The 21,017-nt window shown below is 40.7% G+C and overlaps 1 protein-coding gene and 1 non-coding gene across 10 annotated transcripts in view; both read right to left on the bottom strand.

Annotated features, from left to right (window-relative positions):
- Window positions 1–21,017, bottom strand: part of LOC120233110 (LIM domain containing preferred translocation partner in lipoma) — a 673,125-nt gene that overhangs the window by 246,034 nt on the left and 406,074 nt on the right. For all 9 annotated transcript variants that reach the window (XM_039234226.1, XM_039234221.1, XM_039234228.1 and 6 more), the window contains one exon: window positions 3,962–4,651. In XM_039234226.1, coding sequence (XP_039090157.1) covers window positions 3,962–4,651 — 690 coding nt within the window. The remainder of the gene's footprint in view (window positions 1–3,961; window positions 4,652–21,017) is intronic.
- On the bottom strand, window positions 13,920–13,992 carry TRNAK-CUU. The gene has a single exon. It is a non-coding gene; the product is annotated as a tRNA-Lys (tRNA).

The following is a 21,017-nucleotide window of genomic DNA, read 5'->3' as shown; positions in this document are numbered from 1 at the left end:
AGGTTTTCATGCAGTCTCCTTCTTTCCTTCATTCTTTTCTTCCTTGTCTTCCCTTTTCTTTTTCCTTCTACTTTCTCCTTCTCTTCTTTCCCTCTTCTTTGATATCATAGGGAAATTAAAGTGGCTCATCTCAAATAGAGGAGAGATTTCTTTCTTTCACTTAAAACAGAACAACTTTTTTCCTTAAAGGGATCAATGTCAAATTCCTCAGAACTTCTGCATGTAACAAAAGAGAATTGCTTTGGGGCGCCTGGGTGGCTTAGTCAGTTGAGCGTCCGACTTTCGCTTAGGTCATGATCTCGCGGTTCGTGGGTTCAAGCCCCGTGTCGGGCTCTGTGCTGACTGCCAGCTCAGAGCCTGGAGCCTGTTTCAGTCTCTGCCTCCCTCTCTCTCTGACCCTCCTCTGCTCACGCTGTCTCTCTCTCTCTCCTAGAAATAAATAAAACATTAAAAAAAAAAAAAACAGAGAGAATTGCTTTAAGGTAATGAAGGTATGTTTTCCAGCAGTGACTAAAAAAATTGGAAATAAAGGAAAGCCAAGGAAAAGCTGGAGAGTCCTCACTTGGCAATTATTCAGCCCTTGGAAATTTCCAAGCCCTCTGCAATCATTAATTAATTAGCGAAGATGATGTTCCACTTTACTGAGACTGGGAACGTGACATAAAGAGGTCTAGAGGCTTTCCCCAAGCTGAAAGAGGAATGTCAAGGGAAGTACTGAAATTAGAATTAGGAGCTCATTTCTCAAGCCAGTAGTCACATCACTAAGCCAAGCAGAGTCAATATGGGGACAATAAGGGCCTCTGTGCACAGGTGCAGTTGAATACAGCAGTGTTCTGCTCGAAGGCCGACTGGAAGAGCCCACCCCTTCATCCGCCAGTGCCCCCACAACATACACAGAAAATTTCTGTAGCTTCACCAGCCTCTTTCCCCTTTCCCCAAACACAGACAGATGGCTAAATATCAACCTCTAACCACTCTCCTTTATAATCGCAGCAAAAATACACGATTTAATTTTCATGTTTGAAATGCACAATATGATGTTAAAAACACATGACACCAGTGAAAATAAATATTTTCAAAAAAATGTAATGACATGAAATCCACTGATATCCAGAATCCATAATAATGTAGACCATCTTGAATAATCTTCTCACTCCCATGAGAAGGAAAGGGAAATGCCATGCTTTTTTGGGGAGTGGTTAATTAACGTTCATTCCAAGCCTGAATAGATTGGTGCGAGCGGACTAAACATGAGTAAATCATGTGACTGTGCCTGACCTCTTAGATCCAGGTCTTGCAACGGGTCCTGATTTTTTTCCCCTACACCACTGGATTGGTTCCAAATGTTGAAGAGAGACCATAACACCCCATGACATGATGGGTAAATAGGAAACTCAAAGACTGGCTCAGTACTTCTCAGCAGAAGATTCCCTCCACCAGGCATACTTTTGCTCTGTTTCATGTCTGTTTCCCCCGGTGGGGTGATAGGATCCTTAAACAACTCAGGGCCCATCTCCTACCCTCAGGAACATCAGCCAGGATGGTTTGAACTGGGGAAAAACTGCATACCTATCAGAACTTCAATGGTGACAACTGTCCCAACCTCAACTTTTAATCTTCCATAGGAGAATTTGTTTCAGTTGTATCAAAGTGAGGGAAAGTTCAATAACCCCATTTTGTTCTGAACTGGGTGTTTTCAGGTCCAAGGATGACTACTGCCGACATGCTGTAATGTTAACAAAGGGCAAACCTATCCAGCTTGGCTATTGTTGACAAACTTTATTTAAAAGCAAAACAATATGGCACCTGGGTAGCTCAGTCGTTTGAGCATCTGAATTCAGCTCAGGTCATGATCTGGCAGCTCATGAGTCTGAGCCCCACGCTGGGAGGCTTGGAGCCTGCTTTGGATTCTATGTCTCCCTCTCTCTCTCTGTCCATCCACAGCTCATGTGCTCTCTGTCTCTCCCTCTCAAAAATAAATAAACATTTAAAAAATAAAAATAAAAAATAATAGCAAAACAAATGACACCTGGGTGGCTCAGTCAGTTGAGCATCTGACTTCAGCCCAGGTCACAATCTCATGGTTCATGGGTTTGAGCCCCACACAGGGCTTTGTGCTGACAGTACGGAGCCTGCTTGGGATTCTCTGTCTCCCGCTCTCTCTGCCCCTCCCCTGCTTGCTCTCTTTCTCTCTAAAATAAATAAAGACTAAAAAATAAAAACAAACAAAACAAAACACCTTAATAACATTTCTTTTCAGGGCCTTTGAAAAGAAAGGCCTCCCAAGAGTAATGTTTCAAAACACTTAACATTTTAACTTGGGATCTTTATGTTGCAGAGTGACCATGGCTGGTCCACTTCCATGTAATGAGCATTCATGAGGGTAATGGGGACCTCCAGCTACTCACAGGCCCCATTGGGAAGGGTTCTTTTCCTCTAAGGAACCTAAAATTCCTTTAGAGCACCGTTCATGGAGCAGATGTTTTCAGGTGAGAATCGGGGTTTAGTAAACACATTACCTGGAGAGTAAGGACCTGACAGATTTTTGTCATATGTTGAAAATGCCAATAGGCATATCTGGAAATTGACAATCTTCAATGGGTAAAGGATTATACAAAAACAGCACACACACGTGTGTGTATACACACACATACACACTTCTATAATCCATCTCAACGATTACGATTCAACTTCTAGCTAATCAAGGGCTCTCCAGCTGTGTGTGTGTTTTTTAAAAATATTTATTTATTTATTTATTTATTTATTTATTTATTTATTTATAGAAAGAATCTTGCATTGTTAGCACGGAGCCCTTATGTGGAGTTCGATCCCACAAACCATGAGATCATGACCTGAGCTGAATTCAAGAGTCAGACACCTAATGGACTGAGCCACCCAGGCACCCCAAGGGCTCTCCAATTTCTGGTTTCTCACAGCTCTAACTAAAAAGGAGGGCTCGGTTCCAATTCAATAACTGGAAACTAGCTTGGTTTCTCCATTGCATCCCTTGCAAGCAATTCTCCTTGGATTCTCTTGTCAGGGTGGGAAGAAGCATCATCATGTTTGTTCCTAGTACTCATGAAAGTCCAAGTTGTAGGTGAATAGGTATGTGTGATATTACATCTTAACTATTCACAGGAAGTAACTGAATGCATGGACTTAAAAGACATATATGCTTGTAATTAAATGACTCAATCGAACAAACAAACAAGATAACTGTCCTAAAGGATTTTTTAAAGTTTCTGAACACAGTTAAAGCCTACAGAGTAAGATCCTTCCTGCTGCATCACTAATGGGGACAAATAAGAGGTAATAAACACGTGCCCTCATACTGTAGCCCACCCCCCCTGCCGAAAGAAAACTAGACAAGGTGTCTGCATTACCTTAAATCCTCTTCACCTCACTTACCTACAGGCCCTTGGCCTCTCGTTCTGTCTCAGCAGCCCTAGGCTTGTTTTGCCCTAAGCAGAATCCAGAGTGCCAACTTTGCTTGGGTTCGGAGTGATTTTACATGAGCTTCATATTGCCCTGTCCATCTCTCACCTATAAATACAGGGACTTCCTGTCCCTACTAAGGTACAAGATGCTGCAGATCTATTTAGAGTCCAGGCACATGCAACATCTAGGTGTGAGGGGGTTTCTGACCCACAGAGGGGAGCTTGGACCAGAAGGAAGAGCTGGGAGATAAACTATTTTCCCTTCCTCTCCCTGAACAGATTGCCCTGCATTGCAATGATGATCTTCAAGATTTAACAATTAGCTGTACTTGATACTAAACACCAAACAGTAGCCAGACTGGTAACATGCCGCACGCCTGCTTCACTCGTGCTTACCTGACACGGTACTTTCTAATGACATGAAAGTATCACATGCACTTTTGCCTTAGGCTTTGCTTTCCGGGGGAAGTCAGGCCAGGATGCACACTCCTTCAGCCCCCTCACTATGTTAATGAGTTTCCTACCTTTTGTTGCAGTGGTGGTGCACAGGGCACTGAAACTGGATCCGTGATATAGGTCTTCTTGGGACCAGTAACTGGATACATCCCGGCTGGGTTCTGGTTTCCTGTTCCAGAAGGAGTATATCCTTGGTCCCGCTTCCACGTATTTGGATGCCCTTGTTGACCATAAGCTGGATCGGAGTCATTTTTGCCCCCGTAGCCAGGTCCTGATGGGCAATAGGCTTCATAATAGCGTCCTTGGTTGGGGGCATAGCCGTACCCAGGCTCAGGTTGAAGTCCTGGTGGTGGAATATATGCGTAGTCCATGCCCCCCCGTGTTGAAGGAGGCGGGCACTGCCCAGACATAGAAACCGGTTGAGTGTTATAACCCTGGGGTCCCGGGCCTGCGCCATAAAATTGTCCTGATGACGGAGCAGCCATGTAATGCGAGCTGGGCTGGGCTGACTTCACCTGCACATTGAAGGTAGGCCTCGAAGGGGTGGACGCTGTAGTATAGGAGGCAGGGACTGGTTGAGGCTGGGGTTTTAGCGTTCCGATGGGTGCCACAGGGATGGGTCCTGCCTGGGGTGCAGGCTGTGGTTTCAATGTAGACTTTTTGGTTGCTGTTAGAGGGGGTTGGTTTGGTATAACCATTCTTTTATGTCCTGTGACAGGGGTGGAGACTGGAGGAGAGGCTGTTGAACTAGTAGACCCCTAAAGTGGGAAAGAGAAAAAAAATAAAGAAGATAAAGATTATCGCCAGTGAAAAATGAAAACACACAAGTGAACAAATATTAGTAACTGTTATTCTTATCTTGTATCAACCCTGTGAAATACAAATAAGGTATGGTTCCTGCCTTCTAAGATTTCACAAACTTAACACAAAATTCATGCGCATTTTTGTGTCCTAGCAATGAACAACCTGGAAAAAAAATTAAGGAAATGACTCCCTTTATAATTACATCAAAAAGAAAAAAATACTTAAGAATAAACTGAACCAAAAAGGGCAAAAGAGTACAAAAGCTGCTGAAAAAAAATTGAAGACATAAATATATATAAAGACATCTTGCTTTCACGGATTGGAAGACTTAATATTGTAAAGATGTTAATATTACTCAGAGCAATCTATAGATTTAATCCAATCCCTATCAAAATTTCAATGGCTTTTTTTTCCAAAACTTAAAAAATTCAGCCTAAATTCATATGGAATCTCAAGAGATCTGGATAGCCAAAACAATCTTGAAAAAATAATCAAAATTGTAGGTTTCACACTGTGCAATTTCAAAACTTATTACACAGTTACCATAATCTGAACAGTATGATAGTAGTATAAAGACAGACATATAGACCAACATAATAGGATAGAGAGTCCAGAAATAAACTCTTGCATACATGCACAATTAATTTCTGATGAGAGTTCCAAGACCATTTGTTTGAGAAAGGACAATATTTTCAACAAATGGTGTGGAAAACTGAATATCCACAGGTAGAAGAATGAAGTCGGACCCTTACTTTACATCAGATATAAAAAGTAACCTGAATTTTTAGTTCTAAATGTAAAAGCTTAAAATTTAAAACTCTTAGAAGAAAACACAGGAGGAAAACAAAACAAAAACGAAAAAAAAACAACTGCATGACATTGGAATTGGCAATTTTTTAAATATTTACAACACTGAAACACTGAAACACTGGCAATAATAAAATAAACTGAACAAAGTGATCTCAATCAAATTACCAAAGATTTAGTCAACAAACAGGGGCTCCTGGGTGGCTTAGTCGGTTAAGCGTCCGACTTTCGCTTGGGTCATGATCTCGCGGTTCGTGGGTTCGNGTTAAGCGTCCGACTTTCGCTTGGGTCATGATCTCGCGGTTCGTGGGTTCGGGCCCCGCGTCGGGCTCTGTGCTGCCAGCTCAGAGCCTGGAGCCTATTTCAGAGTCTGTGACTCCCTCTCTCTGACCCTCCCCTGCTCACGCTGTCTCTCTCTCTCTTTCTCTCCTAGAAATAAATAAAACATTTTAAAAAAAAAAAGATGTAGTCAACAAACAGCAAAAAGGAGGTACTGGAGACAGAACAGAAGGAGTGGGCAAAGGGACAGAAAAAGTAAACCAAAGGGGGGTGTTTGAGAGAAACAAATACCCCCAGCAGAACCAAAAAGAGGCTAAAGCTTAGAAGATTCCTATCAAAGAATGATTTACCAAAGATAACCTAATGTAGACTCTTCCTCTTTTTCTAACTTCCTGAATTCCATTCCATTCATTCATTCAATTCAGAAATACTTACTGAATATCCTAAGAATGTTTAAGGACACAAAGATTGGAAGATCTCACTGCCAAACTATCAGAGGTCTTGGCTAGGCTGGGGATAAGTAAAGACTCAGAGAAAGCTTGGAGATTTAAACATTCGTCCTCAGGCATTAGTCTATTAAGGATCGGCAAATATGTCAATGACAGAATGTTTTAATTTTGCTCTGAGTTACTATGATTACATTTGTTGGTACAACAAATGAATGGCCACACCCTCATTTCGTTGTTTATTAATCTCCAAAAAAGTTAATGTATGCTTAGGAAGAGGGGATGCCAGGCCTTATGTTACTCTAGGTTACTCTAGTGTCATCTACCCACATCAAGCCACTAGAGCTATATAGCCATGGGGAAGATGGTGCTAACTGCTTCTTCATACCTACCCCCCTTCTTCACTACTCAAAGAATTGCAATCTTATTCAGGGTGGCAATGTCCCCACTTAAAATACTTCTCTAGATTGCAACCAGAGGTAGAAGTTGCCTGGAGACACAGTTCTGGCCAGTGAGGTATATGCTAAACTTTTTAGGGAAAACAAAAACTCTCCTGATACTCTCATCCCTACCTACCTTGCCAGTTTCCTCTGCCCTGCCTGGGTGGTGCATATGGGGCTGTTGATGGTACAGTTATCTTGCCCCCACTTGCCCCATCAATGCAAGTTGATAGACTTGCAATATCAAGTCTATCAACTCAGATATGTAGCTTTCTGGTGATCTACATTGATTCCAGAGATAAAGATTAAAACATTCCCAGAGATATTTGGTTAACATACAGTAATTCTCAACGGAGAGAAAATCACCTACTGATCAGGGAAATTTGGGAATGAGTGGGAATAATTTTATTGTCACAGTGACTAGGGGATGCTATTATCATTGCATGGGCAGAGAGCAAAACACATCATGGTCAAACCCAAGATGGCAACAGCGTCCGGATGAAAGACACTGATAGACTCTTGGGCTACATTTCTTGGGTCAACCTACTGGGAAGTTCCCAGATGGGAGCCAAGGACGTCACAGGTCCTCTCTAGCATCACTCCTCTACAACACTCTCTACTTCTTGATCCAAATAACCCTTCTCCCCTCGGTCCCTTTGATCCTAGAGGACATAACTGCTCTGACCCTGCTGGCTCTAGATTATGGCTCTGCACTTAACGCCTCTGTACTCAAATGCCTGTGCACATGACACATTTATAAATCAGCATGTTATCATTTTTGTTGGGATTCTGACAGTTACAGCTCTCTTTTTCACATTTTATTTTTCTCAATTTATATCCTAAGGAATTCATAATTCTAGATTTAGTTCTTTAGGTTACAGGAGGCTGCTGAATACAGTTATCTTTTTTTATTTAATCTGATACTAGCCTCTCAGAGGACAAACTTGCCATTTACTTTTGTAATTTAAGCAAACTGAGTAATCTTGTCTTGGCAGAGTAGCTTTTCCCTTCTACCTGAAGACAGTTCCAACAGTACCCAAGAGAAAGAAATTCCATTTCCTCAGTAGGCAATTTATTAAAAAATATATATATCCTGAAGAAATTCCTAAATAAACACATAATTAATTAAGTTCCTGGCATTCTGTAGTAGAAAGCATAGAGTCAGTTTAGACCTTAAAAAAAAAAAAAGTAAGATCAGTTTTTTCCTAGTCAACCATGTCAGTCTTAAAAAAATGTCAGCATAGATGGAATTGAATATAAGAGAAGGAATAAAGCTTTTCTTTTCTTTGATGACTCAAGATCAGCAGAAACCCAGAGTTCCTATTTTGAACACTTTACAAACCCAACTATAAATGGCGACAGTGACTGAGCAACTGGGCTAATAACGCGTCCTCTCTGCTGCAGCTGTAGAGAAGTCTGCCCCCAGAGCAGATACTGCAGAAGGCACAGATTTTGAAAATGAAAGCCAACCACATTGATAAAGTAAGGGAAAAAAATAATTAATGAAGACCTATCTCCTTAGAAGCAACGTTTTCCAACAAAATTTCTTTTCTTTCTTGGTGAACAGACACACCGTGTGTGAACAGACACACAGAGAGACACACACATACACACTTTTGACATCCCTAAAGTCTTTGAAGGAAGGTTTCAGAAGCAATTGCTTTCTTCTAGGAAATATCTTACCAGTGGAGCTTTCTTTGGGGAATGAGAAGGTTTCCCACAACTTTATTATGAATTCTGCTGTGTATGTGCCGGCATGCTTCTGAGTATTTTTCTACATCATAACCACGTGAGTGAAAATAGCACATTTAGCTATATTTTTCCCTTTGCAATTTTACATTCGTTACCTCATTGGAGGTGGAAGGGGTAAAGAACAGGAATCATTTTAAAGCATATTTATTTATGTTCCTCATAGTTAAAGAAAGCTATGGCAACATTTTCCTGGCCCGCATATTCAATTAAATACACAGTGAATCTTTTCTACTCACTGAATTAGTTGGCACTTCCGAGTATTTATTTTTGGCATATCATTTCTTTTTTGTTTTTGCAGAAATTCTTAAAGTTTTATCATGATCTAACATTTTATTTTGAAAATCAAGCATATTTTAAAATTACACATATATATGTAATATATATATATATATATTATATATATATATGACTTGACTCTCTATAATGGTCTTTTTATGTGGTTATTTTTCCATTAATTATTTTCTAACGATCATGTAAAACTCTGTGAGGTTCACGGGAGAAGGGCAACTTCCTGGGATGAACAGCGCATGTCCCCCTGTCCACCAGGAGTTTACAGTCCGGAAGAGGGGCCAATATATAATCAACAGCTATTGAATGGATATTCCATTACCAGGAAGAACTGGCCGTGGCCACGGGACAACAGGCAAGGGGTACCGAGAGCACCTCTCCTGCTCAACATATGGGGCAAGTCCTCAACTTCCTTTTTGGCTAGGTCAGCATAAAGTCTTACATTCCTCAATATCTCTTGCCCCGCCCACACCCATATGAGCACACGCACACTCCCCTGCTCCAATCCAATCTACTATTATGTCTTCTATGCATCCTCTGCTTCTTTCTTTCCTTTCTTTCTTTCTTTCTTTCTTTCTTTCTTTTTTACAAATAGTTTATTGTCAAGGTGGTTTCCATATAACACCCAGTGCTCATCCCCACAAGTGCCCTCCTCCGTGCCCATCTCCCCCCTCCCCCCCCACACCCATCAGTCCTCCGTTTGTTCTCAGTACTCAAGAGTCTCTCATGGTTTGCCTCTCTCCTTCTCCCCCACTATTTCACCCCTTCTTCTCCCCCTTGGTCCTTCATTAAATTCCTCCTAATCCTCCTATATGTGCAAACATATGGTATTTGTCCTTCTTTCTTATATCCTTACATTTAACTCCAGTCTCGCTTTCTTTCCCCTGCTGTTCACCCTCATGGCCACTTCCCTGATCCATTCATTGCCATCGGCTAACTTCACTTTGTTCTCACTCCCCTTCCACCATAATGCCACAGCCACCCCTCTAATGTGAGCATCTGAGCCTGTCTCTCTGCTGATCCAAATCTGCTGATGGTCCTGTTTTGTGTTGAGCTTGTTTTATTATGTTGTGATCTCAGTTTTCTTTTTTCTTTTTTCTTTTTTACCCCAGTATACTTTAAAAGAATTTCCAGTCTAGCCCCTGCCTCCCTGGCCAGCCACCTCCTTTTTCCTCCCATCACTCACATCACACACTCCAGCCATTTGAAGCTTATGCAGCGACTGGAATAGATCACACAGTTATGTCTGCACTCAGATCTGTCAGCCAGGACCTCCTTCTATAGTCTCTGATCTGTTCTAGCCAATCTCTACTGTGCTGCTCCCCTGCTGTTCAAACAGAGCCATCTGGGCAGTTGCCTACTTATTCTGCAAGTCTCGGATCAAATGGTGTGTCTTCTGTAATGTCATTCTGGACTCCCCGTAATGATTTGGAGTTTCTTTCTGTGGTCCTTCAGTTATATTCCCTGTGAACTTTGTAGATCGCCCCCATTAAAATAGTTACCTTCTGGGGTTTTAAGAGTCAGCTTGCATGATTTTTTAAGTTGGAAAGAAGTCAAGCTGTAAGCTCTAGAAAGCCAAATTATCATGATCTCAAACAGACAGAGATTTGTCTTTTATAATAGATAATCCAGGAACAGGCAGAACTAATAGGTCTGTTCCACAGTGACAGTAGGGATTCGGGCTCTTTCGAGGTTTCTGTTAGAAGTACTTCACTAATCTTTCTTTAAAATTGCTGCTAATGACCAGTGGTCAACATATTGCCCAATGGCCCCTGAATAATGATCCTCTTTATCTGACACAGACCCTCCTCTCTTCTCTCTTTCTTTCCTCCTCTATTAACTCTTTCCAGGACCATATACACAACTTAAAATACCTACTATGTTATGAAGATTCTCTTGAGTTTCTATCTCCAGAATTCACCAGCATTCTGAATACCAGTTGTTTGTTTCATGCGTCTGCTTGGACATCTCATATGCGCTTCAGGCTCAACATGTGAAAACCTGTTGCACCATCTTCCTTGAATCTGCCCTTCATATCCCCGTCTGATTTTCTCATCCACACAGGTGTTGCTCAAATGAGAACACTAGGAGTCATTCTTGAGCCTCTCCCTCACATCCCATTTAAGTACTAAATCCTGCCGATTCTATTCTATTTTTTCAATAAGGAGTTCCGTAACTCTCAAATATTTCCACATTTCCTCTTTTTCTCTGCTGTGACTCTATTCCAAGATACCACCACCCGTCACTGGGAATTCTCCAAAAGGCATCCAGACTGGTGTCCCAGAGTGTACTCTTGCTTCCTCTTCAAGGAATCCTTCATTCTGTAGACAGAACGCTTCCTCTCAAACACAGATTTCCTCACATTACTTTCCTGCTGAAAAGTATTCAGTGCTTACGGGAATGTTTTGGACTCCAGCTCTCCTCCCCTCTCCCTGAAAGCTATACATTCTATCATTCTCTGACACTGACTTTCTCTCCTATCCAGTGAGCCAGGCTCTCATGTGCCATCATCATGTGAATTCTAATGAGCGAAATCCTCAGAACCCCTTATGTGTCACCCCGAGTGTGGTTTCTTGGTTACCTCTGGCTGAGGGAGCACTGATTATTGCTCTCCTACACATGTCACACTTGCACATGTCTGTTTTCATGTGGTGAGGGACTGCCCCGTTTATTCACTGCTGCTTCCCCATTGGCTTCTGTGTATCATAGCCAATAGTGGGCACTTAACAAACATTTGAATAAGTGAATGAATGAATAACAGACTCCAAGGAGAATTCATTTTCTTGTCATATTATAACCCAACGTGGAAAATATGAGCTACCTTATCTGTTATTACTTGACAATCAAGAAACACTGTCATGCATTTAATGCATGCTTAATTACAGTAATCTCATTAGTTTCTCCCTTTCTCTACATAGTTCAATGGCTTTAACTTTTTGAATTTATTAATACTACTATCTTTCAAAGAAGCACTGAGATGCTTGCTTTCATTTTGATGGTTATACTGGATATGCAAATCCTACTGGATGCTAGCTCAAATCTCTTACAGAAATAGTTAAGGGCCAAACTTTCAATAAAATTACCACAAAAGAAGAGACTAATGCATTTTAAAATAATCTTTAACAACATGTACTGCAACAAAATGCATTTGAACTACCAAGGAATCACAATGCCCTGATCTCTAGAAATTTAATTAATCAAAGTTATTTATTCAATTAAAAAAATTGAAATTCTGCTGTGTGTCAGTTACTGAGCTAGTTGCTAAAACCACCAACAGACAAAGGAAGTCAGAGTCACTGCGCTCAGAGAATTCTTAATTACATTTTTTTGGACAAAGCTTGGAGTGATAAGTAAAAGGTTTCTACTAAGAAAGAAAACCTTCGAAGGCAACAGAAGGGAACATACACAAAAGCAAAAGTCCTACATAAAAGCAATTGTGTAAAACTCAGAGCCCCTTTATATATTTTGATTCCAGCCAGTAGAGTGACATGGAAAAATGCCTACAATGGTAAATGAAAATGTAAATGTTAAATGACAAACACAGAATTTGAAATCAATCATATACGTAATACAGTTGAGGCTGTATGGAATGTGATTTCCATAAGGACAAAGAGCAGATAAACCATGGAAAGGGATGTGGTTGATTTGTTAGAAAGGGTTCTGAGCATTTCAACTTCAATTTTATTTTCATGACACTTATGGGCAGTTATGGGAACAAGACCTGATGAACTATTTTCACTTACAGTTGTCAACTTTGTGTATCCTTGCGGCAGGAAAACAAATTCAAATATTCACTGATATCAAAAACTGTGTAATAATGGCAAACACTTAACATTCCTTGTACTTTGTATAAGCAGTTTGAACAGTTTATACTTAATCCTCATGGGCACCCTTGAGACAGAAACTATTATTAGCCCTTCTTTCCAGATGAAGATACTGAAACGCAGAGAAATGAAGTAACTGCCCAAGGTTATAAACACATCTAGCCGATGGCAGTTGCAGGATTCAAACCCAGGTAGCCACGCTCCATAGCTTGGGTTTTTAAAAACCAGTTTGTCTCTCTTGGGCAAAGAAAGGGTGATCTAGACCCATGCCAAAAAAGCAAACAAAAAGAAAATTAAAGGAGGTCTTTCCATTCTATCTGCAGTTTTCCTAAATTTAAGAGACATGAGATCTAGATGTGGGAACAGAAACGTTTCCCTCCGAGAAGAAAAATAACAGAGCAAAGAAGACAACAGACGGCAGTCGATACTCAGGGCTGGGATCTGGGAGAAAACAGTGAGATGTAGACTGGGTAACACTGAAGAGCCCATACCCTGTCTAAACACTGCTGCTACACTGTGCCAGCTAATTGCTGCCCTGTGAAATATGGATCCAATGTTTCTCTTCTGACTTCACAGTCATTTTTCTTTGCAAACCCTGAAAAGCCCCAGGAAGGATTTCTGCAGAACAAATATAGCCCATGAGGTTCATTTGCGACTTCCATTCTAACTTTAAGGACCCTGGCAAATAGAAATACCATTATGAATGAAACTGAAGGGGAAACACAGTAGAATTCAGGGGGCAAAAACTTCTGGCTTCATCACTGTGTAGTTGGGTAACAGTGAAAAAGGAACATTACTTCTCTAGATTGTCTTCTCATCTGAACAAAGAAGAAGCCTTAAGGCTGCTGCTATTTTTCTCGTTTCTTTTAAATGAACACTGCATCTTTTCCTTGAAATAAAACTCTTTCTTTAACCCAGAAAAAAGATGAGCTTTGCTGAATGACGCTCAGGGTTGAGGGGAACCCACCCACTTGTTCCTTGTCCTGCTAGTACTATTCCTCCAAAAAAGATATAATGACATTCAAAATCCAGGGATTCTAAGAGGAAATTCTGAGTGTTTAAAATGAGATTTAATGGCCAATAAGAGCCTGATCTCCTCATTAAGGATTCACACCAGGAAGGCACTTAATAAATAATGGCTGGATAAACAAAACAGCTAGACTTGGTTTTTGAGTTTGTACAGTTAGAAAAATTGCAGACACAGATCACCTTTGTCAGTTATAAGGCCATGCGTTCTCCTATTTGCTACTTGGTTTTTGTTTAATAAAAAATTACTTCCTTGTTTTTTTTTTACGTGTTTGAGTAATTCCTTATTTTTTATTTCTTGCTCACCCTTACTAATTATCTTCCAAAATTCAAGATTGATTGATGTTTAAATAAGTTCTATGCCCAACATGGGTCTTGAACTCATGACCCTGAGATCAAGAGTCACATGCTCTACCAACTGAGCCAGCCAGGCACCACAGAATTCAGGATTCATGCCTCGAGCAGATCTATTTCTCACTCATTCAGGCCACTCATATTATCCACTTGATAGATGACCCCATGAGCTAGAAAACAACCTAACAGACCAAGAGTATAACACATGATCATAATATTGTACATTTAGAGAAGTACTTCTCAAATCTGGCTGCACGACAGGCTCACTGGGGGCTTTTTAGTACAAGGCCTTTCTAAATAATAATTATCTGAGGCCCACCCACTGAGAGATTGAAATCTGGAAATTAAAAAGGAGAGGGGCACATGATTCTTTGGTGAACCCAGAATTCACAGGTACCTTCTTAGGTAGTTTTGTTAAGGCAGAATAGAGAGGTATACCTGGAATTAGGGGGTCACCTATATTCCCAAATAATGGGAAGGGGTCACCCCAATTATCTTCAAGGGACAATGTTTATAGGAGTTAGACTTAGGGAGCGATGCAGTGTTTGTTGGGTCCTATAAGCTCATCATGGGCAATATGTGTCTGGGTTAACTTGGTGATAGGTATAAGAGGTCCTAAAAAAGTCCATACCTTTTGTTTCTGGGAATTTAATCTAAGGAAATAACCATAAGATAGCATAACCATTTGGTTTCTAGAAATATTCACGGTATGATAATATATAGAAATGAAGGGTTATATGCAATTGAGACAATTGATACTTGGGAGCTGGTGAAGTAAATGATGGTGCATTCATATAATGGAATACTATTCCGCAATTAAAAACTGTATCGTTAAATGTTTAAAACTCTATCAGCAATCCACCAATCCCACTCTTGGGTGTACACCCCACAATGAATTGAGAGCAGGGACTCTCACAAGTAGCTGCACACTCGTGTTCATAGCAGCAATGTTCACAATAGTGAAAATGTGGCATCAACCCACGTGTCTACTGAAGGTGAGTATGTAAACCAAATGTGGTCTACACATACAGTATCGTATTATTCCTAAAATGAGCCTAAAACGAGAAATTCTGACACAGGAATCGACCTTAAAACGGTGTGCTAAGATGAAATAAGCCAGCTACAAAAGGACACATACTGTATGAGTCCAATTACCTGGGTGTATAGAGCAGTCAAATTCACAAAGACAGAAAGTACATGGTGTGGCTGGGTGGCTCGGTTGGTTGCGTGTTCGACTTCAGCTCAGGTCATGATCTCACGGTTCATGAGTTCGAGCCCTGCATCAGGATCTGTGCTGAGAGCTTAGATCTTGCTTCAGATTCTGTGTTTCCCTCCTTCTCTACCCCTTCCTCACTTGTGCTCTGTCTCTCTCTCAAAAATGAATAAACATTTAAAAATATATTCTTAAAAGGTGTAAAATTGCATGAGCAGATGCAATAAACAGAAAGTTGTATTTCTATTTTCCTATTTTTTCTGTATTTTCCACATTAAAGAAAGAAGACACCTCATAAATGGTAGATGAGAACTGGGGAATGGTTAAAATGATCTCAAAGATTACTTTTGTAATTAAAGTCACAGGATTTTAATTAGTGTCACTGAGTTCAAAATATTATTGCCGATACAGAGACATGACTAATACACTAATTCTCAGCTGTTGTGCACCTAAACCACACACACACACCTTACAAGTCTTGCAAAGAGTTCTTGTCAGAGAGAAGCAGAAATAAATCTCTTCCTTCTGTGCACTGTATCAACATTTGTTCACTTCATAGTGCAGTGTTCCACGGACATGAACTATAGCTAGAGAGGGGCAACTCTTAAGAACTTCAGGAGTAGAAACAGCAGAATTAGTTTGGGTCTAGTGTGCATTCCAGAGCCATTTTGTCTTAGAAGCTTTTCCACGTAATTAGTTCTCACAATACTTCTGAATGGGTCTAAGGGACTCTGAAGACAAGGGGTCCCCCAGACTACTGAAGACACCAATGCCCATAGGTCAGCATGTTTTTCCAGAAACGAAATCAAGTCAGTTGGGAGCATCAAGATGCTACGTTGGGAGTCCTCATTTCTGAGTCCCAAACTATCAAACAGGGAAGCCATGACCCCATGGAGGCCCTGCATTCATATATTCATAAAACTATCATGTCATGGTACTAGCACCAAGAAAGCCAGCATCTCAAGGAGAGTTCCCCCCCGCCCCGCACTCCTCCCCACTGCCCCACAAATAACTGTCAAATAAGATGGGGTATGTCATCACCTTTGAACTGAGAGGTCTTTGAGGCTGCTGTTTATTTAATACCCATTCAAAGCAATACCCTTAGTCCCTAGCATGCACGTGGCTGGCCCTGGATAAAATGCCATTGTGACAAGGGTTAATTCAATCCGAGTGTGGTCAATAATCGAGGAACATAGTGAGAAGAGAGCCTATTTCAACAGCAAATGATCTCATACGGAATCATGCCTTCAAGAGCCTGTGCACTTTTGTCCAATCAGGCCAGGGGTTAGGTGAAAAGTACCAAGTGGTGAACTAATTAGCCAAGAAACAATAAAACATGGTTTCGGTGAGAAAATGGATAGCACAGGTGTACTTCTACATGACTGGTAGCACTGGAATTATTGGCATAATTCTTTGGGTGGGTAAATTCGCAATAAAGAGCCCTTCAAATGCCCCTAACTTATGTTTAATTGCATATTTACAAACTATTAGAGGATGGTTGAAGAAATCATGGTGCACTGATTTGATGGAATGTTAGCAAAAGAACACATATTCAATAAGTCTATAAAAAAAAGCATATGTATATTGCATATGTATATTGGCAGAAAATTTGTAAATCGGTAATACGTTAAGGTTAGTTACCTTATCTTTAAGATGCATGGTCATGTGATTAGATGTTACAATAGAGTCATGCAATTCTTTCTCCCCTTGGCATCGCAAAGGTTTTTGGTTCTAACTCCTAATTACCTGCTACCCTTTCCAGTTCTTGCTACTCTAGTTCAGTCCACTATCATTGCTGCCCTAATTCACTGTAATATACACACCAAATACATGGACACATCCTTATCTATGAATTTATTTTTATTTTTTTAAGTGCATTTATTTTTGAGAGAGAGAGAAAGCTTGTGGGAGGGGCAGAGAGAGAGTCCACACTGCCAGCACAGAGTCTGACCTGGGGCTCGAACTTCACACACTGTGAGATCATGACCTGAGCCTAAATCAAGAGTCCTATGCTTAACTGACTGAGCCACTCAGGCACCCTTGTATTTTTTCCTAAACTGACCTCTTATTGTCTTCTAGTACATCCTCTATGCTGCAACCAGAATATTTCAAAAACCCCAATCAGATCATCACCTTCCTTTATTAAAATCTCTTGAAGGTCTCACTGCTTTTAGAAGGAAGTTCAAATTCCTTCCTGATAGAGCCACCACTCAGCTTCCTTGTCTCTTCCCTTCCCTCCCTTGGGGCTGGACACTCCAGCTATCCTACGGGTACCTGCTCTGAACACTTTCCAACCGGCTCCCACTTCTCAACTCTTACTGAAGAGTCATCCTTCGGGTTTCAAATGAATGACACTTCTTCTGAAAAGCCAGTCTTCAGCCTCTCAGTCTAGGTGAAGTGTCCATCACTCATGTCCCTTTAACAGACTGACCGTCTCGAAAGACAACCCTTGGCCATTGTTTCCAATTCCTCCTTAACTTTCTCTTCTCTCCAAACATCCTATGGGTGAGAACTTGTTCTCATTCAACACAATGCTTTAGCACCAAACAAACCAAAGCTCCATAGTGTTTGTTCAGTAAATTAAAGTTATTTCTGGAATACATTACAGACAAATGCTCTAAAAGAGTAAGAGGCATTTGATAAAATAAAACAATAATGGCAGTAGTTGGTTAAATTATGACTGTCCCACTCTTTTTCATCCTCTGGAAGTTTTGTAAAGCAAAAACTTTAGTTAGACGAAAAGCTACACACAACAATTATTTAAGTATGATAGAGGGTTCTGGAATTCAATGTAACTAAAACAATATTTTGGGGCACCTGGATGGCTCAGTCAGTTAAGCATCCGACTCTTGATGTAGGCCCAGGTCATGACATTGAGGTTTGTTGAGTTCAAGCCCTGCATGGGGCACTGCACTGACAGTGTGGAGCCATCATGAGATTCTCTCTTCCTTGCTCTCTGCCTCTCCCCCATGGTCGCTCTCTCTCTCTCTCTCTCTCTCTCAAAATAGATAAATAAACTTTAAAAAATATCCTTGGTTTATACGTTTTAGGACTGTTAGCCACAGGCAATAGGAAATGTGGTGAGCGTGATTCAGTAGTTTTTCGTTATAATCAACTACTATAACAGAACTGACCATTTCAGTCTATCAGTGCTACTCAGAAGTCATTAAGGACAAAAAGATGAACAAAAGGGCAGGATCCCTTCTGTCAGGAAACCCCCAAGCTCTGTAGGGGTTTCTCATTGCTGAAATTTGCATGTTAGTGGTAGAATTTAAAATGTGACCACCTTTGAGACATGGTCTGAAAAGACTTATCTGGGGCAGATGTAAGCACAAAGAAATACTTGAGAAAGAAGAAATAAAGTTGATTTATTTATGCATTATTATCCACTATTCTTTACAGAATCATGGAGTAGTACAGCTTGAAGGAATTTGAAGGTCACAAATTTCTACCTTCTCCTCAGAGGAACAAGGCTTAGGAGAGACTCACTCAAAGTGACAAGGCCTTGACAGGGTCAGAATTAGACCCCAATTTTCCAGACTCTAACACCAGCGTTCCTGACATCACACCAGAAGGACCAGACCTAGTAATAAATAAGCCTACAAAAAGGCAACAAACCCAGTTTTGTTTTCCAACAGAAGTGAACCTCAGTGTATAGACACCAGGCCACACTGCATGGAAATCACCGATGAGGCTCAATGGGGACAAGTTGGGTTGCTGTGTTTTCATACAGGAGTTTCCAAAATAGTAGTGGAATTCAGTAAGGGAAGCCACCAGTGTGAGCAAGTGGCTATATTTGCTACAGTGGAAACAAACAGACCTTCGTTCACATATTTCCACAGGAATCTGGAGGACCGAAAGCAAAGCAAAAACGGAATAGGTGCTGTGTTATAGTCCTTAGAGAATTCTGTGAGCAAAATTTGCAAAGGCCTACCGAATATTTCAAATAAAAGATCAAAAGGACACCATATTCACAACACATTATGCTTATAGCAAAGTCACTAGATGTTTGCTCATGTTTTTTTTTCCCCTTTTGAAGAAAGCATGCTCATTTTTAAATGATCACTGTATCATTGGGCTTTGAATGTACACCATTCACATTATATAGTGTATCGGAAAATAAAGTTTCTCTTCGAACACATTTGTTCTCAGAAACGGAGACTGTCCACTTATTGTAGATGGACAAAGGGGCTGAATCACAGAAGGGTATAATTTCTAAGGAGAGAGCACTTTGCTGCAGAGTAGGAGGAAGGGTAGAAAATGTTTTCATAAAAAGCGACTATTAGGGACAAATAAGAGCTCTATTCACCAAACCTGTACATATCCCTTTATCCTTGTAAAACAAGCTATGAAAGCACATAATGACTAACTGCAGCAAAATTACTCACATCCTAACTTTGCATAATCGCTAAAATGGTTCTGGTTTTTTAACCCTCCTCCTTCAACAATTCTGCACTCTTAAAAAAAATTTTTTTTTCAACCACAGCACAAATGGTTATAGCAAACGAGTGTACCAGGCACATCTGCTGTTCCAGAAAGAATTCACTCTCCTGTGCCAAATCCACGTCTATCGGAAGAAATAAAAATAAATTGCGAGCAGGTTCAGCAAATGCCCAGATAAATCCTGCAATGACCACATGGAGTAGATGCATTTCTGGTAGCTGGTGATGCCTGAGAAGGGTGAGGCAATGGAGAAGCAATCTGGAAATAAAGGTTGCTCTCCCATCAGTCTTTGTCACTCACTCCCAGAGTGCAGAGCGGAGGTAGCTCCTTTCCCATTCTCTCTGGGCGACTATTTAGATAATAGTTTATAACCTCAGAGGTGGAAGGAAATGGCCAGAGTGTTTTTGCAATATATGGATAGTCATCTTAAAAAGAACAATGACAAGAGCAACAACAGTCCTAGTTTGAATGGTCCCCCAAACCACTCCTTGCTATTTTGTCTATTTATATTTTGGAAAGCTTTGCTGATAAGAGTCTATTTGAGATTTTAGATCCTGCCGTGCAGTAAACGTGCTAGAATTTGGCGTAATAAAGAATTTATGTTTTCTTTTTTCTAGATAGCCACTTCCAGCTGGAAATCTGAGGATGGCTTGTGGGAGAGATCACCATGACTTTGGTACATGGTGACTGAGCTCTATGGAAGGGCAAGGGATGGCAGCTAGGCCAAGAGCAAGGTATCAACGCCATTGCTAATATCCAGGATTGGCTGACAGAGCTCAGTCGTTCTGGACAATCTCTTCTTCCGGAAGAACCTCCTTCTGATGGTAAAATGAAGAGTAGTTTTATCCTGTTTTGTTGTTGTTGTTTGTTTTTGTTTTCAGAATTACAAAATATGAAGCAATAAATCCAAGGATAAATATTCTTGGGGACCCAATTTCTCAATTTTAAATTGGGTCAAGGTCTGAAAGTCCTGGGTCAAAACAAATGCTTATGTTGTTCTCAATTTCCTCTTTATAAGCAAGGGGATATGACTGGGAAATTTTTTAAACATCTCTGGTAACAGGGCTGCCTGGGTGGCTCAGCTAGTTAAGCATCCATCTTTGGCTCAGGTCATGATCTCACGGTTCATGAGTTCAAGTCCCGCATTAGGCTCTGTGCTGACAACTCGAAACCTGTAGCCTGCTTCAGATTCTGTGTCTCCCCCTCTCTCTGCCTCTCTCCTGCTTGCACTTGGTCTCTTTCTCTCTCTCAAAAATAAACATTAATTTTTTTTTTTTTTTTTTTTTAAAGAAACCTGGTTGGCTCAGTTGGTTAAATGTCTGTCTTCAGCTCAGGTCACGATCTCACAGTTTTGTGAGTTCGAGCCCCATGTCGGGCTCTGTGCTCACAGCTCAGAGCCTAGTGCTTGCTTTAGATTCTGTGTCTCCCTCTCTCTGCCCCTCTTCCAT

Source organism: Hyaena hyaena, unplaced genomic scaffold, assembly GCF_003009895.1.
Source record: "Hyaena hyaena isolate Hyena2069 unplaced genomic scaffold, ASM300989v1 scaffold_84, whole genome shotgun sequence".
Classification (NCBI taxonomy): domain Eukaryota; kingdom Metazoa; phylum Chordata; class Mammalia; order Carnivora; family Hyaenidae; genus Hyaena; species Hyaena hyaena.
The sequence above is the reverse complement of the archived record's forward strand: the minus strand, read 5'-3'. Positions and strand labels throughout refer to the sequence as shown.